Here is a 16,150-nt window from a genome sequence, read left to right on the forward strand (position 1 = left end):
TTTAGTAATCATTATTTTGTGATTATATTGGGAGTTTTTGGACAATCAAATACTCTTTGTTACATTTTATTGTTTAACTTTTAACACATCAAGGCCACATTTCCAGCAATTAAATAATTAAAGATCTTCTTTACTCAATCAACAACATGTATGTACAAAAACTAGAATTTATTTTCCAGGTTTCACTCCATCTCCCAATTATAAATTAAGAAATCTATTAAAGTAAAGCTCAGCTAACACGGCCATCATCCTGCCTGTTCCCCTTTTTCCAGGAAGACCGAGCTCATGACCTTCTAGATAAATGGATGTGTCTGGGGAATTAAATTGACCTCATAACATTTTAAATGACAGAATAGAAAACCCAATTGTGTTCCGTCCAAGAAAAATATTTATTTTTTCGTGACAGTATAAAGAAATCATACAGTATAGAATTTTCTCCAATTTTTTTAAGTGCTTGTTGAAAGTGCACAGCAAACACTGAAATCCATGTCTAAGAATTTTAAATCATACTAGTGTTAGTTTTTTTCTTCCATTAAACTAATGTTAGATCTAGGAGGATTCGTCATGTTGCACAAATTGACCTTTCTGATGCCTTCGTCCCCGGGTGTCACTAGAAAAACATTTACTGGGAAGCGAATGTCTCGGTAATGTCACTCAAACTTGATTCCCTGAGCCAGAGGCAGCTCTTTGCTGTAGTTGATGGTGCAGGTGGATCGTCGCATGTACTGCTTCCAGGAATCGCTGCCGGACTCTCGTCCACCTCCCGTGTGTTTCTCGCCCCCGAAGGCGCCGCCGATCTCCGCTCCGCTCGTGGGAATGTTGACGTTGACGATGCCGCAGTCGGAGCCCTTGGGTCCCAGCCAGCGGAAGACGCGTCCCATATCTTTGGTGAAGATGCTGCTGGACAGGCCCTGCTGGACCTCGTTGTTCCAGGCGAACGCCTCCTCCTCGGTCTTGAACTTGAGGACGTACAGGATGGGGACGAAGGTCTCCGTGTGGACGATGGGAGCGTCGTGAGCCAGCCCCGTGATGATGGTCGGCTCCACGTAGTTCCCGGGTCGATCCATCACTTTCCCGCCGCACACCACGGTGCCGCCCTGCTGCTTGGCTTGTTCCACCGCCGCCAGATACTGCTCCACGCCCTGCTTGGTGTGCAGGGGCCCGTACATGGTGCTGGGATCCCAGGGGTCGCCGATGCGCACTTGTTTGTAGGCCTTGGTGATCCTCTCCACCACCGCGTCGTGAACGCTCTCGTGCAGCATCAGCCTCCTGGTGGTGGTGCAGCGTTGGCCCGCCGTCCCCACGGCGGCGAAGACGGCCGACGGGACCACCAGGTTCAAGTCGGCGTCCTCGAACACGATGATGGCGTTGTTTCCTCCCAGCTCCAGGAGCTTGCGACCGAACCGTTCCTGCACCATCATGGCCACCATCTTGCCCACATTGGTGCTGCCCGTGAAGGACAGCAGGTCCACCCGCTCGTCTTTCGCCATCGCCGTGCCGATGTCGGCGCCCCCGCAGGTCATGGCGCAGATGGCGCCGGGGAGATTGTTCTGCTCCAGCACCTCTGCGACGATCCTGGTGACGGCGACACTGGTGAGGGGTGTCGTCGGGGCACCTTTCCAGAGGCAGACGTTCCCGCAGGTCAGGGCGAGGGCGTTGTTCCAGCCGTAGACCGCCACGGGGAAGTTGAACGCCGTGATGACGCCGACAAGACCGACTGGGTTCCACTGTTCGATCAGGGCGTGGCCCGGTCTTTCAGAAGGCAGGACGGGCCCGCCGATCATCCTGGACAAACCGACCGCGTAGTCGCAGACGTCCACGTACTCTTGCACTTCTCCCACTCCTTCGACGTAGATCTTGCCCATTTCTAGGGAGACCAGGCTTCCCAGAACTTTGATCTTCTTCCTGAGGGCGTCGCCGATTTGCCTGACAATCTCCCCTCTCTTAGGAGCTGGGATATCAGCCCACATTTTCCAGGCCTCCCGGGTCTTCTGAACCGTTTCCTCATATTCCGCCAACGTAGCTTGAGTCACTCTTGCGATGGGCTCGTTGTTCGCTGGGCAGTAGGAGGTCACGACCTCACCGCTGCCTCCCCAGCTGCCGTTATAGACACCGGGGTTGTCCTCGGACAGGCCGAGCTCCTTCAGCCAGGCATATTTGGGCTGGTTGATGAGGAGACCTGACATCGCCGCCGACTGTTGACGATAAACTGATGCAAAGTTGTTTCTCAGGAGAAGCTTACTGTGCCGGGCAACGGTCAGAGTCAGGCAGCGCTGCATGAGTACTGTAGGGAAACGGTTAAAAATTAGTTTTTTTTAAGATGAGTCAATAATCGGCGCGTGTTTGTACAGTGTAGAATGATGAAATAACTGACTATCTTACTGGAACCAACAGAGCAAAAGTACAATGATATTTGATGTAAAGCAAATAGTAGCCTTTTCCTTCTTTAAAACTATTTATCTTTATAAATTATAAGTAAGTATTGACATAAATGGAATTCATACACGGGGTTGAACCATTTTTTGATCATGTCATTATGAATGAATCCTTATTTTATCAGAAACGTCAAGCAAATTGACAGGCATGCATTTGATAAAGTACATTTACATACATTAAACAAAGGAAGGCAGGGATTTGTCGTACATTTACATTTTTGTTTGCTATAGTTTAAATTCTTTCTTACGAACATTACCTACTGTAAAAGTAAGTAATGTAATGTTGTCAAGTGTCTCTGAGTGTCCCATAAAGGGCTATATAATTATGATGTTTATTATTATTATAACAATAGTAATGCGTTATCTTTAAGCTGTCAGTTAACACACTTTTAAGAGGACTTTTTAGATGATTTTTAAAACTTTAATTTGAATTTTGCAAAATTTCATAACATAACTGAACTTAAAATATAGAAGTGCAATTGTGAATTGAGTGAAGATTGATGTAGGCTACTGGAGGCCCTAGCAAGACAATTTTAGATAAATAAATACAATATACAATAATAAATATAATAATCTGGCTAGCATTTCTGTAATTGCTCATTAATATTTGTAGTAAAAGTGGTGAATTAGGCAAAAAAATAATGCAACCCCAGGAAAGGTCTGTTGTGTCACCTTCTTATGTAACAAATATTCTCAGCCAGTTTAGAACGGAAATCATTGCCTAGATTAACCTAGAAATCACGCTAATGATCAACTGTTTTTTAACAACTTAAGGCTAGAAAATGGTATTTGTAAAGGAATCCTTTGAAGCACAGGTGCACTTGTCACGTGTGTTGACCACGCCATAAATAGCATCGAGGAAAACTGCATTTTTGTTTTGCAACACTTGAAAGATTCTCATTTTAAATCAAGACAATCACGACTAAAGCTCTTTGAGAGATTTCTAATGACATGTGCCAATGTTAAGCCAAAACAAAGATAGAGCCTCATGAGTACATATTTGCAAACTTTGAAGATAATACGATCAGAGTATTAATATTAGAATTTATTCAATAGAAATACGTTTTAAGTTGTAATTGTGTCTGGGTAACTCAATTGTGGATCCAGTCTTTAAACACGCTTTATAGTTGTGTGATTAAGTGAGATTTGCAGATCTTTATTTATTTGTATAACTTTTATTTCTCTAAAGGTAAATCGGTGAGTGTCGTAAAGACGTGTAAACAGGTTTTTTATGTTGCCTTCAACAAGTGTCATGGTCGCTCAGATGACAGTCACGGTGTGTTGTGTCTGCTCGACCTGACTCAAGGTCCTTCAGCAGTTATGCCACCACACACCAGCTCCAACATAGCAGTAAAGCTAACGTTTAATTCATTTACAGGTGGTTAATTTTAATGTGTATACCAACTATATCGGGACTATACTTACTTTTCTAGACAGGTCCTCGCTGACCAGGATAAGCCACGTCCTGTTCAAGAGCGCGTGAGAACTGAGAACTCTTCTTCTTCTTCTCTCCAGTCGGTGGCGATTCACTTTGGCAACTTTGGCATGCAGACTGCCCCCTAGCGTATAATAGATAGATAGATAAATAGATAGAACTTTATTGAGCCCTCAGGAGGTCTCCTTCGGGAAATTGTTTACCATTTAGAACACAGCAATACAGACGATAATTCATTAATAAAACAATAAAAAAAGAACAGAGCATTAAAAACATTATAAACCTTCAGGTAAAACTATAGTTGATATACTTTTTCCATGTTCATTGACAAACAAATAGTTTGATAAGGCTGGGACAGACAAAATATTTATTCATTTATATTAATGTAGAATATAGATAGAAGAGATAAAGTGATTTTATATTGACAGGTTACCATACACATTAGTAAGTAAGTAAGTAATTTATATTTATAGAGCGCTTTTCTAGACCAGGGTCACAAAGCGATAAAAAAAAAAAAAACAATACTCAAAAATATATATATACTAAAAATATCATGATAACAACGAGAAAAACACAGGTGTCCAAGAAAATCAGGGAAAAGCCTGCACGAATAAGTAAGTCTTCAGATGTCTCTTGAAGGAGTCAGTAGATCCATCAAAGAGAGAGGAAGATCATTCCCAAGCTCCTAACATTATCACACTGTTGCATATCTAGTTATTATCTAATATTTGTATTAGTCATTTTTTGTCATATATTTTATTAAGATGTATATAAAAGTAAATATTACATTAATGTATTGCACTATGAAATAACTGTTTTTTTTTTTATGTTTACATTTTTATTTATTTATTTATTTTTAATGTTGCACAATTGTACCCAAGAAAGTTCGTAATTGGTTGAACCCTTCACTGATGAATAATAATAAAAAAAATAAAATAGGATTTTAAGGCATGATAACACTTTTTTCTCACATTTTGTTTTACATTTTAAAATAGTTCAAATATGCAACGCTACTTCAGTCTTTTTTCTTTTATTAAATGAATAAATATGTATACCATCATATTTAGGCTAAAGAAGCCTATTTTAGAATTTCCTTTTAGTTTATTAATTTTATTTTTTTCATTTTGGGTTGACGGCCACACATGAAAGTTACAGTATACATTTTGTCTTCTGAGGAAATTTAATTGCCACATTTTTCTAATTTCCTCATGTACGATTTGTCCTGTAGTTCCCTTCATGTAACTTATTATTTTCACATAGAATAATGAATGATTTTTTTTTTTTACGTAGCAACGTCGCCTAAAACCTACGTCATCACGTCCGACAGCGTCGCGGGTTGTGCTTGTCGTTGATTGGTCAGTGTCTCTGCTGCGGTGTGGCGCCTGCTTTGTTGGCTCCGTTCATGCTAAGTTTGTCTTTGTTGTGACTTACCGTTAAGCGGTTCGCTGAATTAAATCCACTTTCGGGAAAAGTCGCTGCTTTGGTCTCGTAAAGGATGAGTGGCGGCGTGTATGGAGGCGGTAAGTAGCTTCCTAATGTGGGGCAGAGACGCTGAAGCCCACGTTGTTTCCTTCAATAGCGGCTAATAGCTTGTAGCGCTAGCTTCGACAAATGTTTAGCTAAATCGAGTTTGTTTCATCCTACGATTGTCTAAGAGTTTAAAAAAAGAAAAAATTCAGATCGTCGATTTGAGCCAAATAACTATTTTAATAAGTCGTCCTGATTTATAAAAAATATAATAATTCGACTCGATGTATTAGCAAAGGTTGGTAAAATGGTAAATTAATGAATGAAAATAAGCATGCTATTTAATGTTTTGTTATGCATGTTTCTTGTGGATCGTTACCACCCCTAAATCAGATGTATTACTCTTAACAGGGTCTTTGTTATTGTTATTAACATACAGTCTGTAGAGTATTAGTTTATTAAATATGACAGTCTAGTTCCACATACTTGAAAAGTCTATTGCAGTAATTCAAACTACTATACTCACATTTATCTTGCTTTAAGTAAACAATAACATAGATGGGGGAGATAAGGTGCTTCTAAAATATGTGTTCAAATCGTGGTTTATTGTGCCAATTTGAATCAATTGTCTCGTATCAAGCTGCACTTTTTTATTTGAGGATTAAAATGGTAAACAATTATTCTAGTCTGACGCTAAATTCCAGTCGGTTAAATATCGGCTTGTAAATGCAAATCGTTATTAAATGTATTAAACCATGTCAACAGTGGATTATCAAAGTATGGTGATGTTTATTTCAAACTTATTTATGTATTTTTTAACTACTTTTTTGCAGATGAGGTGGGGGCTCTGGTGTTTGACATCGGCTCATATTCTGTGAGAGCTGGCTACGCAGGAGAAGACTGTCCAAAAGTAAGTGGAACACAGATACGACCCAATTAATCCTCCATTTTCTCAGTGTAACTTCATCATCCCCTCTGGAGAGACTAGTGACAAAGAAATTAGGTCTGTCACTATGTAGAAAATTGCATTTAAAAGAGCTTTAGTAATTTTTGATTGATTCAATTTTTTGATAAAGAAATTGGAACTTATGTGATATTTACATTTGATTTTCTCCTCAACATCACATTTCCTCTTTTCATATAATGCCTTATTGTTGTTAATGTTATGATAATGGAATGTGATGATTCCTACTGTTGGATTTATTGACCTCATCAAAGGCGGCGTTAAATATTGGTCACCATGTTGACTGTTGATAGTGCCGTGGTTTCCTGGAGAGAAATGTAATGTGTGGGTGATGTAATAATTTTCTCATGTTTAATGTCACGTGTAATGCTCCTTTCAGGCAGACTTCCCGACAGTGATCGGTGTGACTATTGACCGTGAAGATGGCAGCACACCAATGGAGACAGACGGGGAAAAAACCAAGCAGAGTGGCACCACCTACTACATTGATACCAACCAACTTCGAGTACCAAGAGAGAGCATGGAGGTTATGTCGCCGCTGAAAAATGGCATGAGTGAGTCATTTTTTTATCCAGAGACATCTCTAGATCCGCAATACATTTGTTAACTGAGTTCTCATTTATAATGGCAATGTATAGGGTTTAAATTATGTTATTAATATTTTATATTTGTTAATTTCAATGACATGGCCTAGACACCAATATGATATGCTATGGTTGTGTTTTTCCATACTTTTAAATAGTTTATAGGGCTATTAATCATGCCTTTACTATAATATCATCTGTGTGCGATTTAATTTTATTTTTAACTAGGGATGCACAACAAACTTTAAAGGAAAATAAACGGAATATTTTTATTAAAAAAAACTTGAAAAGTTAATCGTTCATAGAGTTCAAAATAAAATAAATAAACCAGTAATTTAAACTTCAAATGTCACTTGCACAACGGAATGATATTCCTCACAAACAGTAGCATAAGTGAAGTAAAGCCAAGCATGCCAAGCTTGTGTGACTGGTTCAGATAATTTTTGCCAACGAAAGTGTGCGTATGACGAGGAAGATAATTGCCACTGTGAGAAAGTAGTCTACCTTCAGGGACTGACCTAGAACTTTTGTGCCTGCTGCTCAAATTGTTCTCTAAAAACGTACACCATTGCTCTATTTCTTCTCTCCCATCTGACCTTATAATTAGGTACTTGGTGTGTTTTTTTTTCATGATGTGGTTTTTCACTTATCCTCTGGGAGGAATGAGCAGGGACTTAATGTATTCACTGTTATATTTCATTGTCGGATATGTCTATGTGACGTATTAAACAAGGTTATTTTTCCCTCTTTTTCAAAGTTGACGACTGGGACAGTTTCCAGGCCATTTTGGATCACACCTACAAGATGCATTTCAAGTCTGAACCCAGTATGCATCCTGTTCTCATGTCTGAAGCATCGGTGAGTAAAGATTAAAAAAGATTTTGTAGTTTGTAGTCCTCAAGACTATCATCACTACTTTGCAATAGTAAGGTTTAATGTGGGTCAGGTGTTCAATGATCTGCCAATTCCTCATTTATTTGACTATTTATTAGTAACGGTTGTATCTTTTATCAACCACACGTGTATTTTTACAATCAAAAGAGCTGAAAACAAGTCACTGTTTTCATATGAAAAAGGTTACCCTTCAATAAATATTTAATGTTATCTTGGCACATACAGAGTTTCTTCCACATACACAAAAGTGCCACAGTACAAAATTCTGTTACAATTACAACTATTGCAAGAAGCAAAAATCATGCAAAGTTAAAATTTAATTTAGTTGTGTTTCTTTTGTATTTCTCATGTTGAAAACTTGAATATTCTTATTGTTTTGTCTTTCACAGTGGAACACGCGGGCGAAACGTGAAAAGCTAACAGAGTTGATGTTCGAGCATTACAACATTCCTGCCTTCTTCCTGTGTAAATCGGCGGTTCTCTCTGCGTATCCTTGTCGACCTATATACAATTAAAATGTAAAATTTTTCTAATGTTATGAACCCAAAACCAAACATTTCCTTGACCTTTGATACAAGCTTTGCCAATGGGAGATCCACAGGATTGGTTCTTGACAGTGGAGCCACACACACTACAGCAATTCCAGTTCATGATGGCTATGTCTTGCAGCAAGGTAAATTAAAGTTATTTCATTATTGGAGCAGAATCTGTCTGTTTCATCGCCTGTGTGATAGTGTGGGCTTCACGGTGCCACCTGCTGTTCAGATTGTGAATCAGTTAAAGTGATTCACTAATTCTACTCACCCTCATGTTGACTAAGGGTTAGTATTATTTTCAGAGTAATCTGTTCTTTTTCTTTTTTAGAGTTTTAGACAAATATATTTGTTCATTTTAATGTAGTGACTGGAACTCCGTTGTCTTCATCAAAAAAACAACACTACAAATGCCTTGTATTGAAGTCCGATGACGGAGGAAGACAACCGAGCTCCAGTCGCTACATTAAAATGAACATACATTTACAGAATAAATAATCCCAACCCTTAGTCGACATGAGGGTGAGTTGAAATCGTGTGAATGTTTTGTGAAAGATCACTTAAAATGAAGAAGAATATTTTCAATACTGTGAATGTTTGTTACAACACTATTTTCTTCTTGAACAGGAATAGTAAAATCCCCGCTAGCTGGAGACTTCATGAGCATGCAGTGCAGAGAGCTCTTCCAGGAGCTGAGTGTAGAAATCATCCCTCCATACATGATTGCGTCAAAGGTAATGTCTGTCTTTTATCGTCTAAAAAGAGCAGATTAGGCTCAGTTTTCTACATGTATTTTTTCCAAAGGATCCAGTGAGGGAGGGGTCGGCAGCTAACTGGAAGAAAAAAGAAAAGCTGCCTCAAGTTACTCGTTCATGGCACAACTACATGTGCAATGTAAGTGTTGGTCACTGATTCTTGTCGACATCACACAACCTTTTTGTGCTGCGTCAACCCATTTATTTTTATTTCTTTTTACAGTGTGTAATCCAGGACTTCCAGGCTTCAGTACTGCAGGTCTCTGACTCTCCATATGACGAACAGTAAGAGTCCCAGTCTTGGCGCCTGCTATAATCCTGTCGTTCGATTTTATAAAAACCAACACATTTTTTGTTCAGGGTTGCTGCTCAGATGCCCACTGTGCACTACGAGCTGCCCAATGGCTACAACTGTGATTTTGGTGCCGAGAGACTGAAGATCCCAGAAGGGCTGTTTGACCCCTCCAATGCAAAGGTATTTGTTTGCATAGATTTCAATCAAAAGTTAGTGAAAAGCGTGGTGTTCATGATGGTTCTAATCCCAGGGTCTGTCTGGAAACACCATGTTGGGAGTTGGTCATGTGGTGACGACCAGCGTGGGGATGTGTGACATCGACATCCGACCGGTAACTATGAAAAACATTTTTTTACCTAATGATCAAAAATAAATAATGCAAGAATTAAATACTTTTTTGTACCCTAGTAACTACCATAGGATGTTAATGTGGTTTACACAATGTTAATTGTGCATGTTTTTTTTTCCCCAAGTTTATTTATTATTACATTCTTTATGATTGTGCTTTAACCAGTAATATTTACTACCACAGAGTTTGTACGGCAGCGTGGTGGTGAGTGGAGGCAACACACTCATCCAGGGCTTCACCGACCGACTGAACAGAGAGCTCTCCCAGAAAACTCCACCAGTGAGTTCTGCTTCTTCGTGACGGCGACCTAGATATTGTGATCCTTTTTGTGGAAAAAAAACTGGTTTAAAAATCCTCACCTGACTTCTATTTAACCTCCCAGAGCATGAGGCTGAAGCTGATTGCCAACAACACAACAGTAGAGCGACGATTCAGTGCTTGGATAGGAGGTTCCATCCTGGCATCACTGGTAAGGAACCGTCTGCATTATTGTTTTCTTTTAATTCCCGGGTTAAATATGGCTTTTCCTATTGGTGAATGTATTACTTTGGCACAGCATTATGGGATAAAGGGCTACTGATGAGGCGGGGGCGGGGAAGCTAAAGAATTTGAGTAAAGTATTAAATAAAACAACTGACACAGTGTAATCACTCAAATAAATCCCATTTTTGATAATTACTTCTTCTGTTTTACAGGGAACCTTCCAGCAGATGTGGATCTCAAAGCAGGAGTATGAGGAGGGAGGAAAGCAATGTGTTGACAGAAAGTGTCCTTGAATTGAAGGCGAAGTTCGACTCAGTTCAGTTACGACACCATTATCACTCGATTCTGATGATGGACTCAGGATTTCCTACTGAATCACTCTTGTTTTCTAGTATTTTTTTTAAGTAAGCTCCAGGATTTGTACAGTAGAGGTCCGACATACCCATGTTATTACGTTACTTCTGCCTTTTTCCATTCAGTCCAATGTCTCTCTTGCAGATTTGAGGGAAAACTTGGAATTAAAAGATTGTTATGAGAAGGTGCCACTTTGATCATTGGGTTTCACGTAGGAGGTCTGATATCTGCCACAAAAATCCATTTACGCCCCGTGTTATAGTGTGATGTCATATCTGTATTTAATTTTAACTGTCATGATGTATGGTCTTTTAAAAAAAATAAACAACTTTTGTTATACAGTTTTTCAATACAATCTCTCTGATGAATTACGCAGCTACTCTCGGTCTTTAAATCAATTCAGAAGTGTTTAAATATTTAACTCGAGTCATAAATGCTTGTCCTGGTTGAAATATGCTTCATTTTGCCAAAAGCAACTTTATATTCAAGTCTTATTTCCTGAGGAAAAGCTCTACACCTGGAATAGGGGAACGCCGTGCAAGTTGTTGTGGAGTTAATCTCAGAACTTTATACATAAGGGTTTGCCGTTTAAAGTATTGTGAACAATGTGAAGTAAATTAGTAGTTTTCGCCAAAGAAAACAAGAAACTCAAACATTTGTTTTATATATGTATAAACAAGCAATTTGTGTTACATGTATTGAGTTCCCAGACGATACGTTTCTGCTTCACAACAAATGCATTTTCATTCTGTTCCTACAAATTCCTGGTATTTGAAAAGACTTTGTAAAGGAACCATTAACAGCAGAGACATTTAAATGTTGCTCTATTCATGATGAAGGAACCTTCATATGAGGAAACTTCTCCTTGAGTTTGGCCAGATTTTCTTTCTCCCTTCTCACTCTCCTGATTCTGGCTCTGATGTTTTTCTCCATCCGCAACCTAAAGGGAAAAGGTTCATTAATACAAACCACTTAAGTGAAAGCCTTTATTAAAAGAAACGATATCTTACCTCATGTATGGTTCAACAAACTTGGGCGTGAAGAACCGCTTGAGTTTGTATCTTGTGTTCAGGTGCCAAGGAATCGCATGCTCTCTGAATCTGTACCTGCAGGTGAGGAAAACAAAAGTTAAAGACAACTGCGAAATTGGCAATCTCAGCATATTTCACTTTAAATCGTTGGCATTTTGGTAAATCCAGTGCTGTGTCTCAAATCGCATACTTCTCTTAGTGTACTAGAAGTTAGTATGCATCAGGATAGTGTACATACTAACTAGTACGCAAATTCTCAACAGATAGTATGTCTCAAATCAAACTCTGCTGCTACACACTAACCGGAAATGACTTGACAGCTTCTTCTTCTACTTCTATTTAACGATGGTTTCAACCAGCTGTTTGAACGCTATCGTCGCCACCTGCTGGCAGCAGGTTTTGCAAGTTTGGAAAAAGAAAAAGAAAAAATATGAGAATCGAAATATTCGCGAGATATTTCAGCTGGTATCAGCACCGAAGACGTGTCATCCTTCTACTGCTGCTGAAAATGCACATGTAAGTATATACATATATATGCATATATATACGTAACTTCCGTCATTAAGATGGCGGCCGTTTTGGTTGGTTAGTTTCCATCGAACCACTCAGTTTTGTGGGCGATTTAGTACGGCAATTTAGTGTGCATTGCGCACTAAATTTCGCATACTAAGAATTGAGACGCACTTACGCACTAAAAATACTAACTTTGAGTACGCTAGTATGCGATTTGAGACAGCACAGATTTCTACGGTCATGTTGTACTGCAGGACAAGTGAGAAATCAATCAACTAAAAGCAAGACATGACACAATACCCTACACTCACCAGTAGGTGTATCCAAAAATGGAGTTCCTCATCGCTCCTGGCCGTCCGCCTTCCTGTCCAGTTTGAAGTAGCCTCAGTGCCGTCTCCCTCTCCAGCACCACCGTGTCCAGCCTTTTCATGGACATTTCCACCTACAAAAATGGATGCATCACAATCAACTAACAGCCATTAACAAACATGTCTACCATCAGATATCTACGCCCACCTTCTTCAATCTGTCTGGACTCGGCATTTGAACTCCATTCCTTTTCGCGTCTTGTTCCAACGTGAGCAACATGTTTTTTTCTTTGAGCAGCACATACCTGGAAATAACAAGCGACATCATGGCACAACCGTGTCGACGTGCCCGTTGATTCTAAACGCTCATCTTATCGTTCCACCCACCAGAGTTTGTGTAAATCTTCATTACTCTTTACTCTGAGCTGCGTGGCTTTCCAGGAGTCGCCTAGAACATTAGGATGATTTATCATTTACAAGTGCATTTGTTAAATCATTATCCTTACTCGGGACTTATAAAAAAATGCTGTATGCTCACCAGATTTAACGTCTTCACCCCAGTTTTCTGGAGCGTCAAAGAACTCATCCAGTCCTCTTCGACTGATGGACGTGAACAAGCTGCGACACTGAGCCAGACTGTAGGTGGCGCTGCATGTCGAACCCACCGCTATCTTATTCCTGAACACGTAAAGCACATTTTCAAAACAAATAATCGACACATACATGTATTAAAAACGCATATTTATCCCTTTAAAACACGATCAAATTCGTGATGAATTAAACCCTGAAAGTCATATTAACTGATGTTCTGACATTAAGCAGCATGGATGCATGTTCTGGTGTCAAAACTGTTCTCAAAAAATATTGACTTACACGTTCATTTGCGGCTGAAAGGCGGAGAAATTACAAATAGATTTCCGAGAGTTTATAGACGTTGAAATCTTGCAAGCGTTTTGAAAATACTTGCAAAGAGTCAAAGCTCGCCCTCCTGACGTGAGGGACGCCATCTTTACTCTCAAGTCGTCCTTCCCACATTACCCATCATGCATTTTTACATGTTATTTTTTTCTTAAATATATTTTAATAACGTATGGTATTATGAACATATACATATACCTAAACGTATCTATAAATGCCATTTACGTTTAAAAAAAATATATATAATCGTAAACTTAAACGACGTTTTAATATTTTATTTCCTATTTTTCTGCGATAACACAATAATACACTCACCAATGTATGTTGGAATACATATATAACGATTGTATTAACAAACTAACCATCATTTAATTTATTTTTGTTTGTTTTAAAGTTTGCCCACACTAAATATGTCGGCGTCTGCGTCACCACGTTAACAGCGAATGACAGTAGCGTCACTGGCCGGCCAGTGCCCACAGTAGCGATGGTGGGCATGAGCGTTCTCAGGTCTGCTGCTGCCTTTGCAGCCAGACTGAGTCCTCTGAAATCTGGGAATAAGGCCGTGAACATCCTCACCAGGACGATCCCCCAGTCGAGCAAAGGTATGCGTCTCTCTTGATGCATCGAGTTTACGGTCTGTGACACCATGTACTCCGAGCTCTCTTGTGACCTTGTGGCTAGTGTGTTAGCATGCTAACTTGCTAATGCTATTCGAATGATCTCGCCTGTCAGGTTGTAAACAACGATTCAATGCCACTAAGTTACACACGAATAATCGATTCGTGCTCTTGATTTATCCTTGACAATTATATTTTCAATGGTATGTGCGGAAGCTAATAACCCTCTCGGTGATATGAAACGAACTAGTTAACTTTTAGTTAATTCGTTATACTGTGTTTTCTCTCCCCAGTGACTGTTCGTCTGAGCCATGGAAAAAAGTTTTTTGTCGTCACACCCACTGAGTTCTATGACAAAAGATTTCTGAATTTATTGGTAAGAAAACGTATTGTTTGTATACACACAATAGGCCGCTCATTTTAGTTAGTACACGTTTAATATATTTTACTGTCAAATAATTAGTATATTTGTGTTTTTACGAATTTAATACCATTATTGTGAATGTAAACAAACATTGCTAGAGATGAGCACAGTATATTTTCTAGTTGGTTTTGTAGTTTTACTGGCATATTTAAAGCTATTTTTTTCATACATCTACATATATAATGCATATGGAACTTAACTTTTTTTTCTTTTTCTTTCAGAAATATTACATTTTTTTGGCTGCTATACCTATGGCAGTCCTCGTCACTGGTGTGAATGTCTTCATCGGTAGGTGATTTTATTCATTGCATTTGAAACCTTTTAAAGATGGCACTGAATAAAATGTATGTTTAATGTATTTTTTGTTAATTTAAGGTGGGGCAGAGCTGGTCGAAACTCCAGAAGGTTATGAACCTGATCATTGGGAATACTACAAGGTACGTGCCAGTCTAACTTACCTTGTCCCAAAATTATGGTCAAGCTTAAGTAAGCAGCCCTTGCACAAAAAAAAGTATCCTTGATGGAATATTAGTTTGATTTAATTGTATTGGTTTTATTTCTACTTTACTTTTGTCCACTTGCTGATATTAGAACTCTTTTTACAATCTTTCTAATCTATCAATCTTCTACAAGTGAGAAAAATAAAGTATAATTTTTCGCACTTGGCTTGTGTGTACCGATATCGTTTAAGAGAACATTTTTTCTATCCAACAGCACCCCATCACGAGGTGGATCGCAAGATACGTGTACGACAATCCTGCAAAGAACTATGAAAAAGCTATGGCAGTAATCAAAATGGAGCAAGAAAAAACTGAAATGCGGTGAGTAGACAACAACTTGAATCATTTCTTGTGTTAGTTGAAAAAAAAAAATCAAATTTTTATCCTCATTTTCCACAGAATGGCTACCCAAGGGGTGCGTCGCCATATGATGGAGAGGGGAGACGGTCCGTGGTACTATTATCCAGTCGGGGACAAGTCTCTTATCGACAACAGCCACAAGACATCACCCGACAGTTAAACTGCTACTCGACAACTCATGCTGTCCTTTCAATGTACATTTATTTCCCTTACATGAATAAACTTTGTCAAAGTTTTTCTGTCTTCTTTAGGTTAAATCTGGCACATAACAGAAGATGATCATCACATTATATAAAAAACCTCTTTGAAGAAAAAGAAGATTTTTCAACACTTGAGTTTTTTGGCATAAAAAGTATGGATCAACTTAAACAGTTCAGTAAATGCGTACAAATATTATTTTTAAACAACCTTGAACCATAATACATGACTACATAAGGGAAGACATGTCTTCAATAAGCTCTATATTTTTCTAAATTTGGAACATGAAAGTGCACAGAATCTTATATTTATTTTGAACTTATGTGTAGCTTACTTGATTTATTTAGACCTTAGTAAATTATATTTAGTTACTTTAATTCAAAGTCAAAGAGCTATAACTATTAAATATTTGTACTGTATTATTAATATATAAAGTGACATCTGAAAATGAATATAGCAGGTGCCTCTCATTGGTGGTGTATAATATTATTACTAATCTATCTTATCTTCTCTGTGAGAACAGAATCTTGGCTATTTCTAATTCTTGTGTTTGTAGCTCTTTAAAAAAGAAAAATCACATGTATTATATTTCAGCAATAAAGCGCAAAATCCTAAACTGGAAGGTAAAATAATGTTTGTAGCATAATGAATGACGAAAGAATTGAAATTCAAATCGACCACTTTATCTTGCCTTTACCAGACAATTGATATCTTAAATATAATTATTTCAATA

The 16,150-nt window shown here is 38.6% G+C and overlaps 4 protein-coding genes across 4 annotated transcripts; 2 read left to right on the forward strand and 2 right to left on the reverse strand.

The window, feature by feature from the left end:
- Window positions 1-365: 365 nt before the first annotated feature.
- Window positions 366-3,980, reverse strand: aldh7a1 (aldehyde dehydrogenase 7 family, member A1). Its single transcript, XM_087783622.1, has 2 exons — window positions 3,861-3,980; window positions 366-2,284 (listed from the first exon to the last, which is right to left on the reverse strand). Exon 2 carries the CDS (start codon window positions 2,277-2,279, stop codon window positions 651-653), a length of 1,629 nt encoding a protein of 542 aa, XP_087639748.1. The 5' UTR covers window positions 2,280-2,284; window positions 3,861-3,980; the 3' UTR covers window positions 366-650.
- A 1,257-nt stretch (window positions 3,981-5,237) lies between these two features.
- Window positions 5,238-10,889, forward strand: actl6a (actin like 6A). The gene is made up of 14 exons (XM_087783623.1): window positions 5,238-5,390; window positions 6,171-6,247; window positions 6,681-6,855; window positions 7,643-7,743; window positions 8,169-8,266; window positions 8,358-8,452; window positions 8,940-9,046; window positions 9,117-9,206; window positions 9,291-9,352; window positions 9,428-9,542; window positions 9,613-9,693; window positions 9,895-9,990; window positions 10,094-10,180; window positions 10,407-10,889. Exons 1-14 carry the CDS (start codon window positions 5,366-5,368, stop codon window positions 10,485-10,487), a joined length of 1,290 nt encoding a protein of 429 aa, XP_087639749.1. The 5' UTR covers window positions 5,238-5,365; the 3' UTR covers window positions 10,488-10,889.
- Window positions 10,890-11,196: 307 nt separating this feature from the next.
- mrpl47 (mitochondrial ribosomal protein L47) lies at window positions 11,197-13,407 on the reverse strand. Its single transcript, XM_087783624.1, has 7 exons — window positions 13,274-13,407; window positions 12,939-13,078; window positions 12,788-12,848; window positions 12,609-12,705; window positions 12,404-12,534; window positions 11,559-11,654; window positions 11,197-11,488 (listed from the first exon to the last, which is right to left on the reverse strand). Exons 1-7 carry the CDS (start codon window positions 13,405-13,407, stop codon window positions 11,377-11,379), a joined length of 771 nt encoding a protein of 256 aa, XP_087639750.1. The 3' UTR covers window positions 11,197-11,376.
- A 382-nt stretch (window positions 13,408-13,789) lies between these two features.
- ndufb5 (NADH:ubiquinone oxidoreductase subunit B5) lies at window positions 13,790-15,455 on the forward strand. The gene is made up of 6 exons (XM_087782540.1): window positions 13,790-13,920; window positions 14,229-14,311; window positions 14,581-14,647; window positions 14,735-14,796; window positions 15,074-15,180; window positions 15,259-15,455. The coding sequence occupies exons 1-6, from the start codon at window positions 13,803-13,805 to the stop codon at window positions 15,377-15,379; spliced, it is 558 nt and encodes a 185-aa protein (XP_087638666.1). The 5' UTR covers window positions 13,790-13,802; the 3' UTR covers window positions 15,380-15,455.
- The last annotated feature ends 695 nt before the right edge of the window (window positions 15,456-16,150 follow it).

This window comes from Callionymus lyra, chromosome 2, assembly GCF_982586985.1.
Source record: "Callionymus lyra chromosome 2, fCalLyr1.hap1.1, whole genome shotgun sequence".
NCBI lineage: Eukaryota > Metazoa > Chordata > Actinopteri > Syngnathiformes > Callionymidae > Callionymus > Callionymus lyra.

What these genes read in the sequence shown, in the direction of transcription:
- aldh7a1 (XM_087783622.1), bottom strand. Translation starts at nt 2,279, where the DNA reads ATGCAGCGCTGCCTGACTCTGACCGTTGCCCGGCACAGTAAGCTTCTC.
- actl6a (XM_087783623.1), top strand. Translation starts at nt 5,366, where the DNA reads ATGAGTGGCGGCGTGTATGGAGGCG. An exon ending in TGGCGGCGTGTATGGAGGCG is followed by an intron (nt 5,391 to 6,170) that starts GTAAGTAGCTTC and finishes ACTTTTTTGCAG; the next exon opens with ATGAGGTGGGGGCTCTGGTG. An exon ending in CATACATGATTGCGTCAAAG is followed by an intron (nt 9,047 to 9,116) that starts GTAATGTCTGTC and finishes TTTTTTCCAAAG; the next exon opens with GATCCAGTGAGGGAGGGGTC.
- mrpl47 (XM_087783624.1), bottom strand. Translation starts at nt 13,407, where the DNA reads ATGGCGTCCCTCACGTCAGGAGGGCGAGCTTTGACTCTTTGCAAGTAT. An exon ending in GGGTGAAGACGTTAAATCTG is followed by an intron (nt 12,849 to 12,938) that starts GTGAGCATACAG and finishes CTAATGTTCTAG; the next exon opens with GCGACTCCTGGAAAGCCACG. An exon ending in TTTGTTGAACCATACATGAG is followed by an intron (nt 11,489 to 11,558) that starts GTAAGATATCGT and finishes TTTTCCCTTTAG; the next exon opens with GTTGCGGATGGAGAAAAACA.
- ndufb5 (XM_087782540.1), top strand. Translation starts at nt 13,803, where the DNA reads ATGGTGGGCATGAGCGTTCTCAGGTCTGCTGCTGCCTTTGCAGCCAGA. An exon ending in GATCCCCCAGTCGAGCAAAG is followed by an intron (nt 13,921 to 14,228) that starts GTATGCGTCTCT and finishes TTCTCTCCCCAG; the next exon opens with TGACTGTTCGTCTGAGCCAT. An exon ending in TGGTGTGAATGTCTTCATCG is followed by an intron (nt 14,648 to 14,734) that starts GTAGGTGATTTT and finishes TGTTAATTTAAG; the next exon opens with GTGGGGCAGAGCTGGTCGAA.